The 24,710-nt window shown below is 44.6% G+C and overlaps 1 protein-coding gene across 1 annotated transcript in view; it reads left to right on the top strand.

Annotated features, from left to right (window-relative positions):
* LOC146041519 (otogelin-like protein) overlaps positions 1-24,710 on the top strand; it is a 78,309-nt gene that overhangs the window by 20,144 nt on the left and 33,455 nt on the right. Inside the window, exons 14-41 of the mRNA XM_083161482.1 lie at positions 1,452-1,529; positions 3,363-3,424; positions 4,037-4,178; positions 5,054-5,161; positions 5,505-5,646; positions 5,956-6,099; positions 7,189-7,326; positions 8,977-9,078; positions 9,173-9,283; positions 9,443-9,599; positions 9,687-9,713; positions 10,254-10,406; positions 10,553-10,828; positions 10,937-11,054; positions 12,054-12,133; positions 12,620-12,684; positions 13,695-13,800; positions 14,291-14,355; positions 15,580-15,685; positions 16,285-16,349; positions 17,548-17,653; positions 18,264-18,328; positions 19,551-19,656; positions 20,268-20,332; positions 21,494-21,599; positions 22,201-22,265; positions 24,139-24,241; positions 24,477-24,578. Of these exons, the coding sequence (XP_083017608.1) occupies positions 1,452-1,529; positions 3,363-3,424; positions 4,037-4,178; positions 5,054-5,161; positions 5,505-5,646; positions 5,956-6,099; positions 7,189-7,326; positions 8,977-9,078; positions 9,173-9,283; positions 9,443-9,599; positions 9,687-9,713; positions 10,254-10,406; positions 10,553-10,828; positions 10,937-11,054; positions 12,054-12,133; positions 12,620-12,684; positions 13,695-13,800; positions 14,291-14,355; positions 15,580-15,685; positions 16,285-16,349; positions 17,548-17,653; positions 18,264-18,328; positions 19,551-19,656; positions 20,268-20,332; positions 21,494-21,599; positions 22,201-22,265; positions 24,139-24,241; positions 24,477-24,578 (2,963 nt within the window). The remainder of the gene's footprint in view (positions 1-1,451; positions 1,530-3,362; positions 3,425-4,036; positions 4,179-5,053; positions 5,162-5,504; positions 5,647-5,955; positions 6,100-7,188; positions 7,327-8,976; positions 9,079-9,172; positions 9,284-9,442; positions 9,600-9,686; positions 9,714-10,253; positions 10,407-10,552; positions 10,829-10,936; positions 11,055-12,053; positions 12,134-12,619; positions 12,685-13,694; positions 13,801-14,290; positions 14,356-15,579; positions 15,686-16,284; positions 16,350-17,547; positions 17,654-18,263; positions 18,329-19,550; positions 19,657-20,267; positions 20,333-21,493; positions 21,600-22,200; positions 22,266-24,138; positions 24,242-24,476; positions 24,579-24,710) is intronic.

Genomic DNA, 24,710 nt, shown 5'->3' with positions numbered 1-24,710 from the left:
TAAGGGGGCTGCTGTTCAATATAGGGCTAGTCAGGCCCTAACAAATGGTAACGAGAAAAAGGAAAAAATGTTCACAGGTCCTCTCTGGTGTTGCGGTGTCCTGAAGTATAGCCGCTGGAGGTGATACTTCAGGACACCGCAACACCAGAGAGGACCTGTGAACTTTTTCTCCCCCCCTTTCCAAAACTTGGCCTGTGGACAGTGACCCACCATCCACCATGTGGTAATATGTGCATTTCTTATGTCGGCCATACAGTCAGCTATATAATCATTATTCCCTGTCCAGGAGCGAGCAAATAACCAATTTTAATTTTAATTTTTCATATCTCATTATTGTATTGTAATTAGTGTGTGTGATTTATATAAATTTAATATTTTTTACCAATTGTGTGATATTCATTGTAGCAGTGAGGCGCTGTTCCATTTTTTCCTTTTTCTTTTTAGAGAGTCAATATTATATTCAGCCAACAGATCTAGAGCCTAATTCATGTTCGCAGGCCAAGGCCGTCTGCCCATGTCCTATGATCGCAATGCACATGCGCCAAGTAGCTTCCGCGATCTCACTGGCTATAAGGATTACATTGCAAAGTGATTGACAGGAAGTGACTATGTGGAGGTGTCAACTGAAAGTTTACAGGAAGTGGATGGCAACTGATGTTTTTTGTTTTCGCGTGTAGGCAGCGATGTGTACTCAATGTGAATGAGATTGAGGTGGCCCCGGTACACGTCCTTTTTCACTGCAGCTTTACTCTTGTTAACACAAGCGTCTCCATAGTCTTGTAAAACGACAATGTCAAAGACTTATTTGGATGTTAATTGTTTTCCAAAGAAAGATAGACCTTACCAGTGGCGGTTATAGAGGGGGGGCAGCAGCACAGTTCAAAATTTAAATAAGGGAACCACGCCCACTGCCAGTGAGTTCATTTAGAATGGCAGTTGGTGGCAATGGCTGTGTCTCCCCTATTTGAATTTTCAACTGGGAACAGCCCCCTCTTTGAGCCACCACTGGCCCTATCTATATACCACACAAGGAACTGGCCTGACGGTTTCCAGAGATGTGGTTTAAACAGCATAAACAATCCCTTTACTTCATATATAGGAGCCGATGTACTAAGCCGAGCAGAGAGAGATGAGGTGGAGAGAAATAAAGTACCAACCCAGTGATTTAACTAGTGAGGGACTGGCCCAGGTGCAAAAAAGATAATTTGGGCCCCCTCCTCTATTCCAACCTAAGAAGTTATTGCTGGTCTTGGCAACAATGGGCCTCTTTAGTACTCACGGTCCCTGATGCAATGCACCGGCTGCACCAATGGTAGTTCTTCCTCTGTACCAATGTACATGTGCTATCAAATTGAGAGAAGCTGAAGCTCGATATATCTCGCCCATATTATTAGTATTATTATTGGTATTTGCTGGATATATTTGAATTCATATGTGTTTTTATTTTTTAGAGATTCGTGTCCTTGCTACAGGAACAATCATGTGTTCAAATTAGGAGAAACTATCACTCAGGCTGATGGACAATCATGGTAAGAGGATGTTATTATTATTAATAATAATATTATTAACAGTCATTTATTTATATATATATTGCCTACACAATACTAAGGACCTTATTCAAGTCCGTTCACAAAGGGCATATGCGTCCGCACGGGGGCAATGTGTTTTGACTGCGCATGCACTGGGTGCGTGCGCCCACGGCGAACAAACTGTTCTCAGGGTGCACCCATTCTCACAGGCAGAGGGCGGGGGGGGGGGGGGGGGTTATGGGGCGGCGGGCTTCACCATTAACATATGGGAACACCCAGCGTTTCATGGGTGTTCCCATGACAACGCTGGGCATTGTCATTCTAATGCGGCCGTGACGGACATGCGGGGGGCACCGGATGTCAGCTGCCCGCCCACTTCCTCCTGAATGTGCACGCATATGTAAGGTTCCTCAGAGCAGCCTTAAATACAGTATGCGTGAGCCTTCCACATCTTTCGATGGTCGGCGACCATCGAAAGATGTGGGAGGTTCCCACTGACATGTGAATGGTTGTTTATGTGAAACTTCCATTTGCTTGCCGTGTGAACGTACGCGCTCTGCGAATGGTGGGCCGACGTATCACCATTTGCAAGGCGGATCTGGTTGACTCGCAAGGATGCAAATTTGCATCCGAGCGAATCAACCAGAATAACCCCCTAAGTACTTTGCTGAATATTCAGCCTTCCACATCAATCCCTGTAGCATTGGAGCTTACGATCTAGAGACCTGCTTCCGAGTTGGATTCAGTTGCACAGCCACCGCCCCTTTGTACCCATTGGCTGTGAGATAATAAGCTGATGCCACAGGAAGTGAATGCACCGGCATCTCTGATGTGCTGCGGCATCTGAGGACACACCAACAGATCATCTGCGCGACCATCGTGCATCTGCCCAACCCTCAGTTTACTCACAGGGGCCGGTGTTTTCGTGCTGCTGGGGCAGTTGAAGCTGCACCCAAGGACATGCCACTGACACTATTTTATAAACACTGGTCACTGCTGCCCCTTACCCTCCCCATGCTGCAGCATATGGGGCACTGCTACCGTTGTACGAGACAGTAATCTGCACCTGTGCGGTATAGATCCAGAGCATGTACAGATCATCTAACATTGGAGATGTACATAAACCCTCAGAGTTCCATTCATCTTTGGATCTGGCCATAAATTTAATTCTACACACAAACACCTAACAAAGGGGGAACCTAACAGTGACTATGAGGCATAGCATATACAGTATACCAAATGTACTAAGCTTTGGAGAGTGATAAAGTGGAGAGAGATAAAGCAGCAACCAATCAGGTCCTATCAGTTTACAAAAAGCCTGTTAGATGGCAGTTAGGAGCCACTACTTTATCCTCATTATCTCTCAGCAAGGCTTAGCAATAGACCCCTATGATACATATACTTTCAGACATATAGAGCTATATGTTTAGGGCAGGGTCCCCTCCCTGCCCCCCGGAAAGGTGGGCAACCGTCCCGGATTCCGGCGAACTCTATTCCACCCCTCATGTACCAGGTGGCAGAAGCTTTAAATTGCCGCGATTTGCGGCTTTTTGGCAGCAGGGGGCGGGGCTAAATGTGCAAATTGCTCGTATTTAGCAATTTAGGGGCTGCAGAGTAGAGCAATGGTGAGGAAGGGGGGGGGGGGGGGGGCGGCGTGTGAGGTCACCCCTGTCTTGTGTGACGCAGCCTCCCAGAGGGCATAATTTGGCCTTGCTGCAGTACACATGGTTTTGTCCATTTGAAAAAAAAAAATGACACCCTTGATTTGGAAACATTTCCTAACAGGTATTTTCTTGTAAAATATTCATTCATATTTTTCCTCTTGCCTTTTAGCCCCTGCGAGAGGGTGTTACTATGTGAACAATCAAAGGCAACAGAGGAACCCATTATTGATGGTAAGATACTTGTCTTCCTGATTGTGTAGTTTTGCTGATTTCTGCTACAATAATGACGAAGGAACATTCTCACCAAATAATAAGCATCACCTACACATTATACTGGACCTGATCCTGTTTAGTCTAAAGCAAGAACTGACACTTTGGGGTGATATCCAATTACTGGCAATCATTGATTATGTTTGTTGTAGTTGAGTGCGCCAATATACAATTTGGATTTGTTATTGATCACGGGTAATTTCTTTTCATCTGGAGCTACGGCCGATGAAAACACACACTGAACCTGTGTGTTTTTATGTGAAAACTTTTTTTTTTCCCGGGTGATATTGGGATAAATTGCAAGACATCCGTTTTTCACCCCCGATGTTTCTTCACATCCATAATTGGATACCCTCCTTTGTCATTAAAAATGTGCATTTATCAGACCTTTTACAACTAACTCAAAAGTTTATCTGTGAAAGGGATAAAATATTCCTAATAATATTATACGTAATATTATAAATATAATATAAACACAGTAATGCTGTGTATGCACCATTTTCTATTCTATTTGGACTATATAATATCATGATGGAGTGCAAGTGAGCTTACCTGCTGTATTGTTTTTGGCAGTTGTGCAATGCTCTGCAGATGAGATATACTCGGATTGTTCGATTGGCAATGGAAAGACATGCGAGCCATCTTGCCAGACCTTGGAGGTACTAGACCAGAGCTGTGCTTTGTCCTGCGAGCCAGGGTGTATCTGCAAAGCTGGGTAAGTTTTCTAAATATCTATGGTGGGATTTAACCCCTCCCACCAAAAAAAATTTATCATAATTATAAAATGAATAATAATGCTTATAACAAAACAGGTTTTAGGATAGAAATTTGAAATTGTATTTTACTGTATATAGAATTTTTCAGATTAAGGCAAATACCATTTATTATTATTTTTTTAATTTTTTTTAAATCTGTATATTAACAATGTTGATAAACTAGAGAGACTACATCTAGAAGACTATTATGTTGTAGCCTTTTACAGGCTTGCAAACTAAAGGTATTATATATCAGAACTAGTTAAAAACCCATCAAAATGCACTTTCACTTTGAGCTGTGACAGTTTTCAGGCCACAAACTCTCCACCCCACCCCAAGACCATACCTGCGCCTACCTCCAATCTCTGTCTTCACAGCTCCCCCTCTCCATATCCAGCACGTTTGAAACAGATTATTTTGCTTTCACTTTCTGTTATGGAGTAATTTGGTTTGTGGAGTGGCCTTTAGTGGTCAAGGCGGTACTTCACCTCAGAGGCTGGTTAACAGGCAATGGCTATATGCCATTATAACGCATTGTGATACCCGCATTGCCGCAATGATTCAATGCTGCCAATCTTAGTCTACCTAGGAGGCACAGACACACCCAAAATGGAGTAAGCTCTCCCTCTTCAGCAGCAGCAGCGCAGGGTATAAAGAGAGCCCTGGTATTTCCAGTCGGCATGCTCTCATGCAAAGGAATAAGTTGTACAAGAGTGACCAGATGCTTAGGGAAAAGAAGAGGAAGGCTGATCCATATCATAATACTGTACATATGAAAATGATCAGTAATACTTGTCTACGTAATATTTTACATTACATACATTTATATTTTCAGTCTTTTGAGATATAATGGAACCTGCGTACCATTGCACGAGTGTCCTTGTGTGCACGGAGATGATGTTTATTTCCCAGGCGAGACATTGGTTCAGGACTGTAACACTTGGTAAGTTGGGTCAGATACTATATATATATATATAATGTGATGGGAGGGGCTTACCAGGCTCACCCGTCACTGACAAGTCCACACAAATGGTGCCAAGTGTTTTATATTCTAATCCGTAGTGCAGTTGCTATTGGTGGATATTAAAATAGTGTTAGTCAAATAATGACCAGGTTCCTCTTAACGCAAATATTGAATGTTGTTCCTGAAATATAAAATGTAACAACTGCTCATTCTTTTGCAAATCAGCGGCAATAGATACAATTCTCAATCAAGCAATATATGGCATTGTTGTGTTTGCTTTTACGATTTTACTGATTGTACTTTTATACTGTTTTCATTGCAGCACTTGTGAAAGTGGCAAGTTCTCGTGTACCAACGGCGAATGCAACAGAGTGTGTAACACTTACGCTGGGTCCCAATTCTTGCAGTTTGATGGTATCTGGAAGACGTTTGATACAAAATCGTGCCCAATTGTTCTGGTTGAGGTCAGTTTTTTTTTCAGATTTACTTAGGGCACATGGGTAAAAAGATGGGAAAACAGTTAGGGCAATTATTCACTTGGTTTTGCCGTGCAAGTGATTGCCCCTTTAAAAAATGTCCGGCATCGCTCACGGCCGCGGAACTCCGGCGGCAGCATATACACTTTAATACTTAACTTTAAAGTTAACAGAGCAGAGCCGGAAAGCTGGGACAGAGGGTCTCCTTATCATCATTAAAAGATACCTGGGACTTCTCCAGTGCTGCACATTGCACTACCAAAGATTTAAGGGTATCTTTTTCATTTTCCCATCCAGTCTGTGGAAGGACAAAGCCCCTCATTCAGCGTTGTCATGCAAAATGACCCTAATGAAGACTTCGGAGGAGCTCTGCAAAGAAAGACCATCAACATTACGTTTGGAGGAGCAAGTGTGGTGCTGAATGAATACGACCCCATAGTGGTAAGAACTGTCCAGCGCTGGGTGGGAGGGATATCTAGTTTGGGAGGCTGGAAAATTTTAAGTCCACACATAAGGGTAAATGTATGAAGCAGTGATAAGGGAGGAGGAGCAGTGGCCCATAGCAACCAATCAACACTGAAGCACTGTAACATCTATAATTTCCATAATATAAAATTGTACCGAGCAGCTGATTGGTTGAGCCACTTCTCCTCTGGCCCACTTCTTCTCCTCCTTCATACATCTACCCCATAATTACTCTTCTCCTATAGCAGTGCAGACATGGGGATAAATGTAGCTTCTAAAAATTAACAGAGATAATGTTGCTCATAGCAACAAGTCAGATCAACTAGGATGCAAATGCTAGAATCTAATTGGTTACTATGGGCAACATTACTACTTTTCATTTTTAGAAGCTTTTGCAAATGTACATTATATCTTATTTACACCATGAAGTATGCTGACCTTTCCAATCCAGATTGTTTAAAGAGCACCAAAATTCATCACTTTCAATTGTAGATTTACTAAAGCCTCTAAAAATGGAGATTGGATGTGTTGCCCTTAGCAACCTAGCTATTATTTCTCTATGGCATTCCAGAAAAGGATAGAGCGAATCCTTTTGTAAATATTTTAAAGATGGCTGAAAAAAGTTACCAACAGCGAAATCACATTCAGATCTCAGTATAGTCCTGGCCAACCTGCGGCTCTCCAGCTGTTGTGAAACTACAATTCCCAGCATACCTTGGCACAGTTTTGCTATTTGGAAATTCTAAAATGATAGCAAGGCATGCTGAGATGTGTAGTTTCACAAAGAGGTTGGCCCGGCCTGTTCTAGTGCAAGTTGCACTGCATTTTAATGTACCGATTCCAGCTGTTTTATACTAAGCTGAGTATAATTGTAAAGTACATCTATGGAAACAGACCTGTTTTGTTATCCCCTGTCATCTATGGAGCCTAAGAGGATCTCTAATGTCTTTGAATGAAAATGAAGTTAACACTTCATCCTATCATATTATATTATCATATTATCATACTATCCTATCATATTTATCACTAAATAACGCTTTGGTGTTCAACGCGTTTTGCCGGCAGGTACATGAGCTGGGATCCACCACCCAAGTGAGAATCTATCGTTCTGGTTTCTACGTGGTTGCCCATTTCCTGGAGGGCCTTGCTGTCTACTACGATCAGCACTTGGATGTTCTTGTTCAACTGGAACCAGCACTACAGGTGAGGACCCTCATGAGAGCTAAATTGGTTTATTCCTAATTAACCATTAACATCTCGCAGAACCATATTTACTAAAACCTCTATGATACTATATCTATAAGAATTAACTGACACGGACCCAGTAATGGCTTGGCTTAAAGGTTACAGCTTTTTATTCAATTGTGAATTGACTTAACGATGAAACAGGTGGCAAGAAGACGCTGCACTCTCCAGTTTTGTCACTTGAACCAAGCCCAAGCTGATGACTGAAAATGATGCATCAAACATCAGGGAGGGGGGTTTAGCTAACACTACAAGAAACATTCTCCCGCCTTGCTGTGCTTCACGTTATAGCAAAATTCAAATAAGCAGTGACAAGTAAGAAAAACTAGAAAATTCGGTGGACAGAGTGGCAGGACTCCAAAATTCCCAAGATACTGTGTGGAGCCACACAGCCCCTATTTATATCCTTTAACCATAAAACACTCCCCTACTTGCTATTGGCTTAGCCACTTAATTGACACCTCACCCCAGATCCCTAATCCGCCTATTGACAAGCTTGTCATATTCACCCAATCAAAAAAAACCTCTCCTCATGCCTATACGGCTTTCATCTGTTCTTCTTCCTCAGTAAATATAATAAGGATGTGAGACTTATGTCTTTTTATTATAGCTACAGAACAGTTTAATAATGTTTCCATATTATATCTTAAATATTAAGTATTGCGCCATTCCTGACTCACATTATGTCTAAAGCCTGGATGATATGTGCAGGGCTGACAGCAGAAATTGTGGGGCCCAGATTGGCTAAATTGACAGGGTCCCCTTTCCCTTTCTCAAAACCGTGGTGTGTCTGGTGAGACCCCCGGTGCCTGCATCATTGTTTGCTCTACTCTACCTCTACATTGCTTCAAGGAAAATGTGAACTTTGCTTATAGCAAATCAGAATCCAGTCCCGGGGCCTCTTTCTTTCCAGGACTGACATCGGCCCTGGCACGTGTATACCCAGAGAGATCTTTAGCAAGTGGGACTCGACGGGTACCAGCATCAGAGTTGTTGATAACCTCCGTCATCCTGCATGTAGAGGCAATGAAGGAAGACTCTGCCGAGGTGCAAGAGCATGCATCATCAGCAACATAGTGCATACACACTGCACAACAGTGTGTTAGTCTGTTAACTCTTATGAGTAGGGCCCTCCTTCCTCACGTACTCACCCTACTTCTTTACCTCACTGCACTGTTCTTCCCTTCCTCTACTTCATCTTCAGTCTCCTCAACATTTTCAACACCTACTTCAGAACTGGTGCTGATTCTACCAGCTATACCCCTATTTATGCTGTATTTTATCAACGCACCCTGTACGTTACCTTGTCATTTGTTTTTTGTTTGCTATGTAGGGCGCTGCGGACACTTTGTGGCGCCTTATAAATAAACAAACTACTACTACAACATTCTGATTTTGTCATTTTGCCCGTCGAAATCAGTAACATCATTAAAAATGTTGTCTAGTTTGTACCCAGCTAGAGCTTGCTATTGAGCCATGCCAACAACAGTTATGGCATGGCCACCGATTGGCATCAGATAGAGGGAAGTCTAACACAGTACAAAGCACATTTTGGTTTTGAAGAAATATTACATGAACCATAATTGACATTTTTAATAATCTCTAAAGGGCAAAGTTCAAGGGATGTGCGGTGATGCTGATGGAACTACAACTGGCGAGCAGACAATTAGTAATATGGAACAATATGGAGCTCAGTACCTGGCCAAGGAGGTAAGTCCCTATCATACATGATGATTGGAGAATGCTGTTTTATACTCATATAATATATATATATATATATTCATTGTCGTAACTTTCCGCACAGTGCCCCGAGGATGACACACCTTTCTTGCCTCCTAATGAGAAGCACAAAAAATTTGTTGTCTCACGTTGCAACCTGCTCAAGAGTGATGACTTTGCCGAATGCCACGCTGTGGTAAGATTTGCGTATATGTTTACACACTGCATATTACATCCTATATTCCCTACATACTGTACATGCCGCGTGCGGCATTTGCAGCTGTCACATCCTATCCAAGAAAATCCTCCTTACCTTTGTTAAGTGAAAATAATGAACTCTATCTCTTGCTACTAGGTGAATGTTGAACCTTTTTTCACGGCTTGTGTGGAGGAGACTGAGGCCTGCGGGTACGGTGAGAGCTGCCTGTGCTTTTGCACCTCACTGGCAGCTTACGCCCGCGCCTGCTGCAGGAAAGGGGTCACCGTTGAGTGGAGAAGCCCTGATGTTTGTCGTAAGCATTTTGCTGTGACGTAAAAGGATGTTGTGTGTCTATTGTTGGATCGGTTAGTTTCCTAATCTTGTTCTTCTTCTCTTTCAGCATCACCTTGTGAATACTACAACCGCGGTAAGCCACCTGGTTCTTCTCCCTGTACAGCCGTCTCCTCATACACTACATTGTTTGTGCCACATGGTGTGAGGCACATGGTGCGGTTTGGAGACTGCCAGAGGCAGCAATCCACATACTTTAATACATTTTCCTTAGTCCCATTGTAGCCACATACTGTCACTGATAGTGTCCCAGGTACTTACTGTAAGGATACGTATTTTTGTCACAGAGGAATAGTTATTAAGACTCATATTAATCCCAGTGTTGCACAATGCAGTGTATGGGGATAGGGCATGACTACCATAGTTGCAGGAAGTGGAGCTGCTATGGGGCCCACAACTGTAAGGGGCCCATCTAAACTTTCAAACTAACACATGCTATAGAGGCATTGTACAAAGTGCAAAAAGAAGCCAATAGGCTTCTATTGGGTAATTCCATGTATTCTGGAGCTTGGTACATATGAAAATGTGATATAAAAAACCCTGAAAATTGCATTTTATCCTTTAGTAGATCCCAGCCATAGTTTGCTAATTATTATGTGTTTTTTTTTTTCTTTAGATGCTGGAGATGGTCCTTACCGCCTGGTGATGATGAATGGCAAGACTTTGGTGGCTGATTATGACACTAATGCCGTCTCTTTGAAAGGCGTTGGTCCTGGGACCTTGAAAGCTGCATTTATGATCACTCCAAGCCTTTACGTGGACCCCCTGAGTAAGTGACGGACTTCTGCTCATAACCTCATGTCAGGCGGTTGTCCTCAAAGTGGTGGAATGGCTCTGTTCTTCTGTAAGTCACATTAGGGAAATATCACCTTCCCCCTGAGATTATAATGTCTACCTTTCCTGGTCTGTTCCCAGATGGCAGGAAGTTGATCTCCCTGGAGTCCGCCCAGCACCTCAACTTCTTTATTGTGCAGAATGAGGACGGAAGTCTGAGCCTACAGAAGTGGCAGCCGAGCATCAGCTTCCGCACAAGAGCAACTTTCCTTCTGAGACCGAGCCGCCTGGTACAAGGCTATGACACTCTGGAATCCTACTCGGCACGCGGGAAATATCTCTCTCTCAAAAACCATGGGCTAATCATGTCGCGGGTGAAGTCGGGAAACGTCATACAATTGAGCTTCAAGTTGACTGGTATGACCTTACCGCCTAGGGTTTAACAGTCTAGCAAACTTTGAGCTACAGCTAAACCTATTGGTAGATACTTACAGTATTTTGATAAATAGCTTTTTACTTTTTCAGAGGAAACCTTTGGCTTACCGTCATTCTCCATCTGCACGTGGAAATACAGAGCTTGCGGCAGCCCATGCATACCAACATGCCAGGATCCCCGGGGTATCAAGTGCACACTAACACTCAAGTAAGTGATGTTGCTCCCATACTGAGCAGTTGTGGAGTTACTTAATCCGCCAAGGTTTACATTTCTTATGATGGGATTTCCATTGAAGATGGGATGTTGCTATGGGCAACCAATCTGATTCTATCTATTGTCTTCTAGAAGGTGCTTAATAAATAAGAAGTAGATTCTGATTGGTTGCTATGGGCAACAACCCATCTCTAATAGAACTCCCATCTTAGTAAATTTACCCTTAACTCTGCAGCTTGTTTTAGTAAGAACAATGTAGTAGACCAATGCTAATCTAAAACATACTGGAGCCAACCTCAGGAAAATCGGGTGGCACTTACAAGGACCTGGAAAAGTTAGCCCACTTTCCCCAAGCCACCTGTCCCTGTGCATAGGCCCCATTGGCTGAATTGCATGACTGTAACCCCGCCCCTGCTTAATAATACCGGTAATAGTGTCATTGTGTAATGGGGGAGGCGGAGCTGCAATGATCCAACTTTTTTTTTTAAAGAAAATTAAGCGATTTAAAAAAAAGATGTATTGTATTATGAGCCCGATTCAGACCTGCGAGTATCCGTAACCCAGCGATCCGGTTAACGCTGCCCCGCACAAGTGAGGTCCCACCCATGTGCATGGCTGCACAAATAGGGGGAATCCATTCGTGGTCACTCACTATCAAATGAATATTCCCCCCCACCCACCCACCCCACTGTTCACAAGTGCAGGGTAATTCTAGACTTACCCAGCGCTGCGAAGGCCGTGGGAAGAAGGAGACCGCTGATGACATCAGAGGCCCTCCCTCCCAATGGCCGGGGAATGTATACAGACAGCGAATGCTAGACTTCGCTTGCTCTGTTCGTACAGATGGCAGTCATCCGATAATCGCTCGGCTTGTGAATTTGCAGCACAGCGTGCAATTCTGAATTGGGCCCTTTGTGTATCAATGCTTCACTGACTACCGCTCAAACTTGTTACATATTGTCACACTACTTTATTGCCCATTTATTGTGTTAGGGTTGAAGGCTGTTTCCCCATCTGTGCCCCTGGAATGGTCTTTGATGAAATCACTCATCGTTGTGTGCAATATGAAGACTGTAAGTAGACTTTTTTTTTACCCCCCCCCAACCAATAACAAAATAATGCCAGTGAAGCATGGATATTAAATGTTATCATTTAATATCCATGGCAACCAACCAGATGCTATCGATTATCTTCTAAAAGGTGCTAAATAAAGGAGTAAAATCTGATTGGTTGCTATCGGCAACATCCCATCTTCAATATAACTCCCGTCTTAGTAAATTTACCCCATTGCATCTGGTCTCAGTAGTGGACCCACACACATACACTGTATATATACTGTGGCAGATGTACTTAGCCTTTAAGACTAATAAAGTGGGTGGAGATAAAGTTCTAACCTACCAGCACCTTTCATTTTTTCATACACAGCCTGGAAGATGGCAGTTAGAAGCTAATTGACTGTTGTGTTTTTTTTTCTCTCTACTCCATCACTCTTCAAGGCTTAGTACATCTGCTCTTTGAAGTGGTCATAAATTCACTACTTCTATGGATTTATTTTCCAGGTATCACTCCGACTGCAGTGCCCAGCCTACCTCCCAAAACATTGCCAACAATTGCCCCAACAAAGGTAAAATATATCATATAGTATGACTCCTTGTACTTTTAAAAAACTATTATTTGCTTTAATTCCAGTTGTTGTCCTTCTGTTGGAGGAGATATTATGATTTTTTTTTCCCAATGGAATTAATGAACAAGAGAATAGATCATGCATGCATCAATTTTTAATACCGACCCCTTGGTACAATAGAGGACTTTATCATCTATAGATATGTCTAGTGTCTGTGTGAGTAGGAAACACTGCCACCTGTTGGCAGGGAGTGAAACTACAGCAAATTAAACTACATCTCTTTCTCTCTTACACATGCACAAACACTGAAGGTAGCAGACTAGCTTTCAAAACTTTTGCCATGAGGACGTGATCGCGTTTGCCAAGCCCCCACACTGCCCATCTGCTGACCGCCCTACCCCCATCCTGCCCTGTCAGTGGCTCCGTCCCCTGTGCCTCACTGAACTGGCTGCCCTCTACTGTATAGGGTAGCCAGAAAGTAAACAACCCTGCTTCAAAGTAATTAACCTTTAAATGCCATTCCAACAATCACAGGGGTAGTGTTATACTGTAGCATGTTTTTTTGGCTCCTGTATGGAACAAATGAAGGGGGATGGCTCGCATGGTAGGGCGGGGATTCGGGTGGCAGTGGGGCGTGTGTTCGCCGGGCGGCGTATACCTGCTCACTAAACAGTGAATATACACAGCCTAGCGAGCAAGTCTGAATAAGTCCCAAAGTACAGGGTGACATTTATCAGACCTTTTAAAAAGTAAAATAATTAGCTAATCAGAAGTAAGCTGTCATTTATATACTACATCTAAGTTAATGATAGCTAGAACGCGATTGGTTACTAGGGGAGGTACCTTGACATTCCCTGTTCAGGAGGTTGGATAAATCTCTGAGCTGCAGTATAATGGGCTTGTTCATTCCATAGCAGCAGTCTCCTGTATGTTGCACTGGAACATGTGTGAATACAGTATAGATGTGTTACAGTGCTGCTAATGCCATGTTGTTGCTTTGTTGTGTACAGGGACTGTGTGAGGGAGTTACATGCAACATTGTGACCTGCGAACCGGGCTCATACAGAACGGAAATACAATCAAACGATCCATGCTGTCCACTGTACATCTGCATCTGTAAGTAATTCCATCCAAGCCGCGGCACTCGTGGCTATAAAGTACATCGCACTGCTGGAACTGGATTCCACGACTCAATATAATTATAACCAGGATAACAGAAACAATACAAAACATACCTTTAATTCCTGTCCAGCCATCATGTGACAGCAGAGCAGTCCGCTGATGTCATCGTGCTCAGACGTGACATCACTCGGCACTAGACAAATATAGGTTTGCTTTATGGCCACTGTGCAGGAAAAAGATACGGGGCACAATAGGATAAGACATCTTTTTGCCCTATAAAAGGACAGGTAGGAGCTGATTGGCTGGTTGTGTATCACTCTCCATTTTATCACTTTTTGAAGCTTGATACATCTAGCCCTAACGGCTTTTAATGGACCAATAGTATATACTCTAGCCATTCCCGCCAGCCGACTACTGAATCAGAAGTTATACTGTGTTTATGGAATATCAGTGTAATTATTTGCTGTACTTTATGTGTTTCCAGCAAACCCCACAACTCCAAAATACTTACCAACAACACAACACCAAGAAGTAACATCGGTAATACCGGTAAGTAGTCCCTGTGCTTATATTACATGCTGGATGTATAAGGAATATGTGTAACGTGACACCCTCTGTATGTCTCATAAGAACTAAATATTACATTTTTAAAACTTATAAAATTATTGTTGGGGCAGCACAACAGGTTCCCCTACATCAGAGCCCCTCGCTAGGCTGCAGACCTGGTGGGGTTGTCCATAAGGCCTTGCACTGGACATAAAGAGGGTAGAGCCAACAATGATGTTATGTGGAGTGCTGGGTAGACAATTTGTGTGTGTGTGTGTGTGTGTGTGTGTGTGGGGGGGGGGGGGGGGTGGTCAGTGGTACGGTGGGGGGGGGTGCCAATCCAACAATCACAGGGGTAGTGTTATACTGTAGCATGTTTTTTGGCTCCTGTATGGAACAAATGAAGGGGGACGATGCACACCTGTTTGTTTTGGTCTGTATTCGCTCCTCAGACCAATGTTGGGTGGATGTGCATGCACATGCGCGGTTATGCGCATGTGCAAACCCCCGCAGCGAGTGCCTTTGGCAAATTTTTAATTCGCCGGGGCACTAGCTGCCTTAGTGACAGGCACGGAGAGTTCCGACGGGCCCGCCCAGCGTTTCATAGCCGTGCCCACAAAAACGCTGGGTGGGCCTGTCAGAACACAGGCAGGCCCCTGCGTGCTCAGGGTGGGCGGCTGATGTCACATCAACGCCCGCCCCCGATTCGGCGGAAAGCGGCCATCTGAAAAGTAAGTATAGACTTATAGAAATATCATGATTGATTCTCCTCCGTGCGACCGCATGCAAGCGGATGTGTAAGCGTACTCATCGGCTCGCATGGTAGGGCGGGGATTCGGGTGGCAGTGGGGCGTGTGTTCGCCGGGCGGCGTATACCTGCTCACTAAACAGTGAATATACACAGCCTAGCGAGCAAGTCTGAATAAGTCCCAAAGTACAGGGTGACATTTATCATGCCTTTTAAAAAGTAAAATAATTAGCTAATCAGAAGTAAGCTGTCATTTATATACTACATCCAAGTTAATGATAGCTAGAACACGATTGGTTACTAGGGGAGGTACCTTGACATTCCCTGTTCAGGAGGTTGGATAAATCTCTCAGCTGCAGCCAATGGGCTTGTTCATTCCATAGCAGCAGCCTCCTATATGTTGCACTGGAACATGCGTGAATACAGTATAGATGTGTTACAGTGCTGCTAATGCCATGTTGTTGCTTTGTTGTGTACAGGGACTGTGTGAGGGAGTTACATGCAACATTGTGACCTGCGAACCGGGCTCATACAGAACGGAAATACAATCAGACGATCCATGCTGTCCACTGTACATCTGCATCTGTAAGTAATTCCATCCAAGCCGCGGCACTCGTGGCTATAAAGTACATCGCACTTCTGGAACTGGAATCCACGACTCAATATAAGTATAACCAGGATAACAGAAACAATACAAAACATACCTTTAATGCCTGTCCAGCCACCATGTGACAGCAGAGCAGTCCGCTGATGTCATTGTGCTCAGACGTGACATCATTCGGCACTAGACAAATATAGGTTTGCTTTATGTCCACTGTGCAGGAAAAAGATACGGGGCACAGTAGGATAAGACATCTTTTTGCCCTGATTCAAGCCCAACTTCATTGCACAACCTATTTGTACAAGAAAATATAGCAATGGAATAAAGAACTATCAGTACTATCGCTCCTACCTGTAATTTTTTAAACCCAGCCTATAAAAGGACAGGTAGGAGCTGATTGGCTGGTTGTGTATCACTCTCCATTTTATCACTTTTTGAAGCTTGATACATCTAGCCCTAACGGCTTTTAATGGACCAATAGTATATACTCTAGCCATCCCCGCCAGCCGACTACTGAATCAGAAGTTATACTGTGTTTATGGAATATCAGTGTAATTATTTGCTGTACTTTATGTGTTTCCAGCAAACCCCACAACTCCAAAATACTTACCAACAACACAACACCAAGAAGTAACATCGGTAATACCGGTAAGTAGTCCCTGTGCTTATATTACATGCTGGATGTATAAGGAATATGTGTAACGTGATACCCTCTGTATGTCTCAAAAGAACTAAATATTACATTTTTAAAACTTATAAAATTATTGTTGGGGCAGCACAACAGGTTCCCCTACATCAGAGCCCCTCGCTAGGCTGCAGACCTGGTGGGGTTGTCCATAAGGCCTTGCACTGGACATAAAGAGGGTAGAGCCAACAATGATGTTATGTGGAGTGCTGGGTAGACAATTTGTGTGTGTGTGTGTGTGGGGGGTAGTCAGTGGTACGGTGGGGGGGGTGCCAATCCAACAATCACAGGGGTAGTGTTATACTGTAGCATGTTTTTCGGCTCCTGTATGGAACAAATGAAGGGGGACGATGCACACCTGTTCGCTTTGGTCTGAATTCGCTCCTCAGACCAATGTTGGGTGGTTGCGCATGCACATGCGCGGTTATGCGCATGTGCAAACCGCCGCAGCGAGTACCTTCAGCAAATTTTTAATTCGCCGGGGCACTAGCTGCCTTAGTGACAGGCACAGAGAGTTCCGACGGGCCCGCCCAGCGTTTCATAGCCGTGCCCACAAAAACGCTGGGTGGGCCTGTCAGAACACAGGCAGGCCCCTGCGTGCTCAGGGTGGGCGGCTGATGTCACATCAACGCCCGCCCCCGATTCGGCGGAAAGCGGCCATCTGAAAAGTAAGTATAGACTTATAGAAAAATCATGATTGATTCTCCTCCGTGCGACCGCATGCAAGCGGATGTGTAAGGGTACTCATCGGCTCGCATGGTAGGGCGGGGATTCGGGTGGCAGTGGGGCGTGTGTTCGCCGGGCGACGTATACCTGCTCAATAAACAGTGAATATACACAGCCTAGCGAGCAAGTCTGAATAAGTCCCAAAGCACAGGGTGACATTTATCATGCCTTTTAAAAAGTAAAATAATTAGCTAATCAGAAGTAAGCTGTCATTTATATACTACATCCAAGTTAATGATAGCTAGAACGCGATTGGTTACTAGGGGAGGTACCTTGACATTCCCTGTTCAGGAGGTTGGATAAATCTCTCAGCTGCCAATGGGCTTGTTCATTCCATAGCAGCAGCCTCCTATATGTTGCACTGGAACATGCGTGAATACAGTATAGATGTGTTACAGTGCTGCTAATGCCATGTTGTTGCTTTGTTGTACACAGGGACTGTGTGAGGGAGTTACATGCAACATTGTGACCTGCGAACCGGGCTCATACAGAACGGAAATACAATCAGACGATCCATGCTGTCCACTGTACATCTGCATCTGTAAGTAATTCCATCCAAGCCGCGGCACTCGTGGCTATAAAGTACATCGCACTGCTGGAACTGGAATCCACGACTTAATATAATTATAACCAGGATAACAGAAACAATACAAAACATACCTTTAATGCCTGTCCAGCCACCATGTGACAGCAGAGCAGTCCGCTGATGTCATCGTGCTCAGACGTGACATCACTCGGCACTAGACAAATATAGGTTTGCTTTATGGCCACTGTGCAGGAAAAAGATACGGGGCACAGTAGGATAAGACATCTTTTTGCCCTGATTCAAGCCCAACTTCATTGCACAACCTCAACAACAACATATTTGTACATAAAATATAGCAATGGAATAAAGAACTATCAGTACTATCGCTCCTACCTGTAATTTTTTAAACCCAGCCTATAAAAGGACAGGTAGGAGCTGATTGGCTGGTTGTGTATCACTCTCCATTTTATCACTTTTTGAAGCTTGATACATCTAGCCCTAACGGCTTTTAATGGACCAATAGTATATACTCTAGCGATCCCTGCCAGCCGACTACTGAATCAGAAGTTATACTGTGTTTATGGAATATCAGTGTAATTATTTGCTGTACTTTATGTGTTTCCAGCAAACCCCACAACTCCAAAATACTTACCAACAACACAACACCAAGAAGTAACATCGGTAATACCGGTAAGTAGTCCCTGTGCTTATATTAAATGCTGGATGTATAAGGAATATGTGTAACGTGACACCCTCTGTATGTCTCATAAGAACTAAATATTACATTTTTAAAACTTATAAAATTATTGTTGGGGCAGCACAACAGGTTCCCCTACATCAGAGCCCCTCGTTAGGCTGCAGACCTGGTGGGGTTGTCCATAAGGCCTTGCACTGGACATAAAGAGGGTAGAGCCAACAATGATGTTATGTGGAGTGCTGGGTAGACAATTTGTGTGTGTGTGTGTGTGTGTTGGGGCAGTCAGTGGTACGGTGGGGGGTGGGGGGGGGTAGTCAGTGGTACGGTGGGGGGGGGGGTGCCAATCCAACAATCACAGGGGTAGTGTTATACTGTAGCATGTTTTTTTGTCTCCTGTATGGAACAAATGAAGGGGTACGATGCACACCTGTTCGCTTTGGTCTGTATTCGCTCCTCAGACCAATGTTGGGTGGTTGCGCATGCACATGCGCGGTTATGCGCATGTGCAAACCCCCGCAGCGAGTGCCTTCAGCAAATTTTTAATTCGCCGGGGCACTAGCTGCCTTAGTGACAGGCACGGAGAGTTCCGACGGGCCCGCCCAGCGTTTCATAGCCGTGCCAACAAAAACGCTGGGTGGGCCTGTCAGAACACAGGCAGGCCCCTGCGTGCTCAGGGTGGGCGGCTGATGTCACATCAACGCCCGCCCCCGATTCGGAGGAAAGCGGCCATCTGAAAAGTAAGTATAGACTTATAGAAAAATCATGATTGATTCTCCTCCGTGCGACCGCATGCAAGCGGATGTGTAAGCGTACTCATCGGCTCGCATGGTAGGGCGGGGATTCGGGTGGCAGTGGGGCGTGTGTTCGCCGGGCGGCGTATACCTGCTCACTAAACAGTGAATATACACAGCCTAGCGAGCAAGTCTGAATAAGTCCCAAAGTACAGGGTGACATTTATCATACCTTTTAAAAAGTAAAATAATTAGCTAATCAGAAGTAAGCTGTCATTTATATACTACATCCAAGTTAATGATAGCTAGAACGCGATTGGTTACTAGGGGAGGTACCTTGACATTCCCTGATCAGGAGGTTGGATAAATCTCTCAGCAGCCAATGGGCTTGTTCATTCCATAGCAGCAGTCTCCTATATGTTGCACTGGAACATAGATGTGTTACAGTGCTGCTAATGCCATGTTGTTGCTTTGTTGTGTACAGGGACTGTGTGAGGGAGTTACATGCAACATTGTGACCTGCGAACCGGGCTCATACAGAACGGAAATACAATCAGACGATCCATGCTGTCCACTGTACATCTGCATCTGTAAGTAATTCCATCCAAGCCGCGGCACTCGTGGCTATAAAGTACATCGCACTGCTGGAACTGGAATCCACGACTCAATATAATTATAACCAGGATAACAGAAACAATACAAAACATACCTTTAATGCCTGTCCAGCCACCATGTGACAGCAGAGCAGTCCGCTGATGTCATCGTGCTCAGACGTGACATCACTCGGCACTAGACAAATATAGGTTTGCTTTATGGCCACTGTGCAGGAAAAAGATACGGGGCACAGTAGGATAAGACATCTTTTTGCCCTGATTCAAGCCCAACTTCATTGCACAACCTCAACAACAACATATTTGTACAAGAAAATATAGCAATGGAATAAAGAACTATCAGTACTATCGCTCCTACCTGTAATTTTTTAAACCCAGCCTATAAAAGGACAGGTAGGAGCTGATTGGCTGGTTGTGTATCACTCTCCATTTTATCACTTTTTGAAGCTTGATACATCTAGCCCTAACGGCTTTTAATGGACCAATAGTATATACTCTAGCCATCCCCGCCAGCCGACTACTGAATCAGAAGTTATACTGTGTTTATGGAATATCAGTGTAATTATTTGCTGTACTTTATGTGTTTCCAGCAAACCCCACAACTCCAAAATACTTACCAACAACACAACACCAAGAAGTAACATCGGTAATACCGGTAAGTAGTCCCTGTGCTTATATTACATGCTGGATGTATAAGGAATACGTGTAACGTGACACCCTCTGTATGTCTCATAAGAACTAAATATTACATTTTTAAAACTTATAAAATTATTGTTGGGGCAGCACAACAGGTTCCCCTACATCAGAGCCCCTCGCTAGGCTGCAGACCTGGTGGGGTTGTCCATAAGGCCTTGAACTGGACATAAAGAGGGTAGAGCCAACAATGATGTTATGTGGAGTGCTGGGTAGACAATTTGTGTGTGTGTGTGTGGGGGGGGGAGGGGTAGTCAGTGGTACGGTGGGGGGGGGGTGCCAATCCAACAATCACAGGGGTAGTGTTATACTGTAGCATGTTTTTTTGGCTCCTGTATGGAACAAATACAGGGGGGCGATGCACACCTGTTCGCTTTGGTCTGTATTCGCTCCTCAGACCAATGTTGGGTGGTTGCGCATGCACATTTTTAATTCGCCGGGGCACTAGCTGCCTTAGTGACAGGCACGGAGAGTTCCGACGGGCCCGCCCAGCGTTTCATAGCCGTGCCCACAAAAATGCTGGATGGGCCTGTCAGAACACAGGCAGGCCCCTGCGTGCTCAGGGTGGGCAGCTGATGTCACATCAACGCCCGCCCCCGATTCGGCAGAAAGCGGCCATCTGAAAAGTAAGTATAGACTTATAGAAAAATCATGATTAATTCTCCTCCGTGCGACCGCATGCAAGCGGATGTGTAAGCGTACTCATCGGCTCGCATGGTAGGGCGGGGATTCGGGTGGCAGTGGGGCGTGTGTTCGCCGGGCGGCGTATACCTGCTCACTAGACAGTGAATATACACAGCCTAGCGAGCAAGTCTGAATAAGTCCCAAAGCACAGGGTGACATTTATCAGACCTTTTAAAAAGTAAAATAATTAGCTAATCAGAAGTAAGCTGTCATTTATATACTACATCCAAATTAATGATAGCTAGAACGCGATTGGTTACTAGGGGAGGTACCTTGACATTCCCTGTTCAGGAGGTTGGATAAATCTCTCAGCTGCAGTATAATGGGCTTGTTTATTCCATAGCAGCAGCCTCCTATATGTTGCACTGGAACATGCGTGAATACAGTATAGATGTGTTACAGTGCTGCTAATGCCATGTTGTTGCTTTGTTGTGTACAGGGACTGTGTGAGGGAGTTACATGCAACATTGTGACCTGCGAACCGGGCTCATACAGAACGGAAATACAATCAGACGATCCATGCTGTCCACTGTACATCTGCATTTGTAAGTAATTTCATCCAAGCCGCGGCACTCGTGGCTATAAAGTACATCGCACTGCTGGAACTGGAATCCATGACTCAATATAATTATAACCAGGATAACAGAAACAATACAAAACATACCTTTAATGCCTGTCCAGCCACCATGTGACAGCAGAGCAGTCCGCTGATGTCATCGTGCTCAGACGTGACATCACTCGGCACTAGACAAATATAGGTTTGCTTTATGGCCACTGTGCAGGAAAAAGATACGGGGCACAGTAGGATAAGACATCTTTTTGCCCTGATTCAAGCCCAACTTCATTGCACAACCTCAACAACAACATATTTGTACAAGAAAATATAGCAATGGAATAAAGAACAACTATCAGTACTATCGCTCCTACCTGTAATTTTTTAAACCCAGCCTATAAAAGGACAGGTAGGAGCTGATTGGCTGGTTGTGTATCACTCTCCATTTTATCACTTTTTGAAGCTTGATACATCTAGCCCTAACGGCTTTTAATATACTCTAGCCATCCCCGCCAGCCGACTACTAAATCAGAAGTTATACTGTGTTTATGGAATATCAGTGTAAATATTTGCTGTACTTTATGTGTTTCCAGCAAACCCCACAACTCCAAAATTCTTACCAACAACACAACACCAAGAAGTAACATCGGTAATACCGGTAAGTAGTCCCTGTGCTTATATTACATGCTGGACAACAGGTTCCCCTACATCAGAGCCCCTCGCTAGGCTGCAGACCTGGTGGGGTTGTCCATAAGGCCTTGCACTGGACATAAAGAGAGTAGAGCCAACAATGATGTTATGTGGAGTGCTGGGTAGACAATTTGTGTGTGTGTGTGGGGGGGGGGGTAGTCAGTGGTACAGTGGGGGGGGGTAGTCAGTGGTACGGTGGTGGTGGTGGGGGGGTGTATTTAGAAGTGACCAGTTATGCCTAAAACATTTCCTGACACTCATCTGTCTCTGTCCCTCTGTCCCCTGGGATGAGCGGTGATCGATTCTGCGCGCTCCCGCATCATCGCCAGGAAACCCGCTCATCTGCTGGTATTACCAGCAGATAAGCGGCTTTGAGGACAACTTTGCAGAGCTCTGCTCTATGCACAGCTGTCCGCCCCCCGCTGACCACGCCAGGCGGAGGGGAAAGCTGCTCAGTGTGTATGCACTGAGCAACTTTCCCCCCAGCAATGACGGCGGCCATCGCTCTCTATACATGCTCGCCATAATCACCCAGTGTGTATGGACCTTACGTGGCCCTTCTTCACAGTGGTTGTAGCACAATATCACATACGCCATCCCAGAAATGGAAGCAACTGGGAAAGGGTTTTCTGTTGAAATTACTATGCAGTGATGCGGTGGAAGTGGAACTCAGTTCCCTCTACCATTAGAGGTGGTGGAACTGAGTTCCACCCTGTTCCCCCTCACTTCAACCCCTGCCTTAGTGTGAAATTGGTAGGGCTACTCATACCCCTTTTACACCAGAGGTTGGACCCGGGATATTGCCTCTCCAGTCAGGGGCAGGGCATGGTGTAAATGGGCTGAAAAAAAATAACACGGGTACTGTTCCCCGGGAATCTGACCCGGCAAATGTTCAGGGTCGGACACGGGGCTTATCCGGGGCTCAGGGTGGTGTAAATGGTCATTATCCGGGTTATTTGGCAGGGAGAAGGCCGCAAAGAGCTGATTGGTGCTTCTGCGGCTCTGGCAGATAGTGTCATCTGCCGGAGACCCGCACATGGAGCAGCAGCAGCAGCAGAAGCAGCATTACCACGCTGTGTGCAGACTGTGCCCTACACTACAGCAACAGTCTGTGCTGGAAGCACTCTCCCCAGTGAGTTTACAGCCTCATCTGCAGGAACACACGCTGGCTGTCACACAGTGTGTCCCAGTGTGTTACGAGTTTTTATTCATACGCATCTTCATCTTTCTTTATGAGAATACATTACATCTATAAAGATTCCAATGTATGATGATTTTATGCATATTTTCAGCTTAATAAAGCAAAAAAACTTGAGGAGTGTCATGTTCCATTTGTTGTGACCTCATCAACAGGCCAAAAATCCATTTCTTAATGACAGCAGCAAGGAAAGACAGGGCTGATCCGTTTTCAGTGTGAAAGGGCCTTACCCGGGAATAACCCGGATTGAAGTGCAGTGTAAATGGGGTCTGAGGCAGGGCATGCCCTGGCAATATCCCGTGTTCGATTTCCCGGGTCCTATCCGGTATTCTGGTGTAAAAGTGGTATAAGATGGCCACAGGGCCCGGGTACTGAAGAGGTGTGTTTTTTTTATGCTTGCTTTCTCTCCTGCCAGGGGGTTTTCTGGGTACTCAGAAACCCCCCAAGTGTGTGCTACTGGTCTGTAAATGCCAACTCCTACTACAGTACCTTTATCATAAAACATCACTAATTAAGATGTATTTGATAAAAGGACCAGAACGTGGAAGCCCTTAAAAAAGAAAGTCGTAAATTAAATTGTCGTATATAATTCAGCTGTCATCTTATTGTTCAATAATACTCTATTCTCTGTATGTTTTGACAGTGTAAGGATGTATTGTGCCAGGCACCACCCGTATGTACCAAGAATGGCGCTGAGCTTGTTGAAGGAACATGGGCAGAACCTTGCTGCGTACCCTATGAATGCAGTAAGTTCTTTGACAACTAAGCATCATAAGGAAGATTCAATTCTAAGCACTGGCCACACGGTGCCGCTGTGTCGCTCTTCCTTTACTCCCTACATCAACCAGTTTGATTTTGCACTGTAAATGAATGCCGCTTTAAAAAAAACTTGCAGATTTCTTACCAAAGTCTCTCAATTTCTGAATCTCTCATCCTATTACATTTGCCCCCATATTATGTTTTTTTTCTGTATGTTTTTAGAGTGCACGGTTGCCTGCAGCCCCATTCCAAACTGCGAGGACGGCAGCCCACCAATAAGAATCGGAGACCCAGACCTGGATTGCTGTCCATTATATGAATGCCGTAAGTGTCTATAGCATCTGTGATTGGTTGGCGTTAGGGCATGCTCACCACAGATATCTGGGCATAATACATACTTACCTACTTTTGAAAATGTATGTCAGTGAGATTGTGAAGGTGACACCTAGAGGCGCG

The sequence above is a fragment of the Crinia signifera genome, chromosome 19 (assembly GCF_055691185.1).
Source record: "Crinia signifera chromosome 19, ASM5569118v1, whole genome shotgun sequence".
Taxonomy (NCBI): Eukaryota; Metazoa; Chordata; class Amphibia; order Anura; family Myobatrachidae; genus Crinia; species Crinia signifera.
The sequence above is the reverse complement of the archived record's forward strand: the minus strand, read 5'-3'. Positions and strand labels throughout refer to the sequence as shown.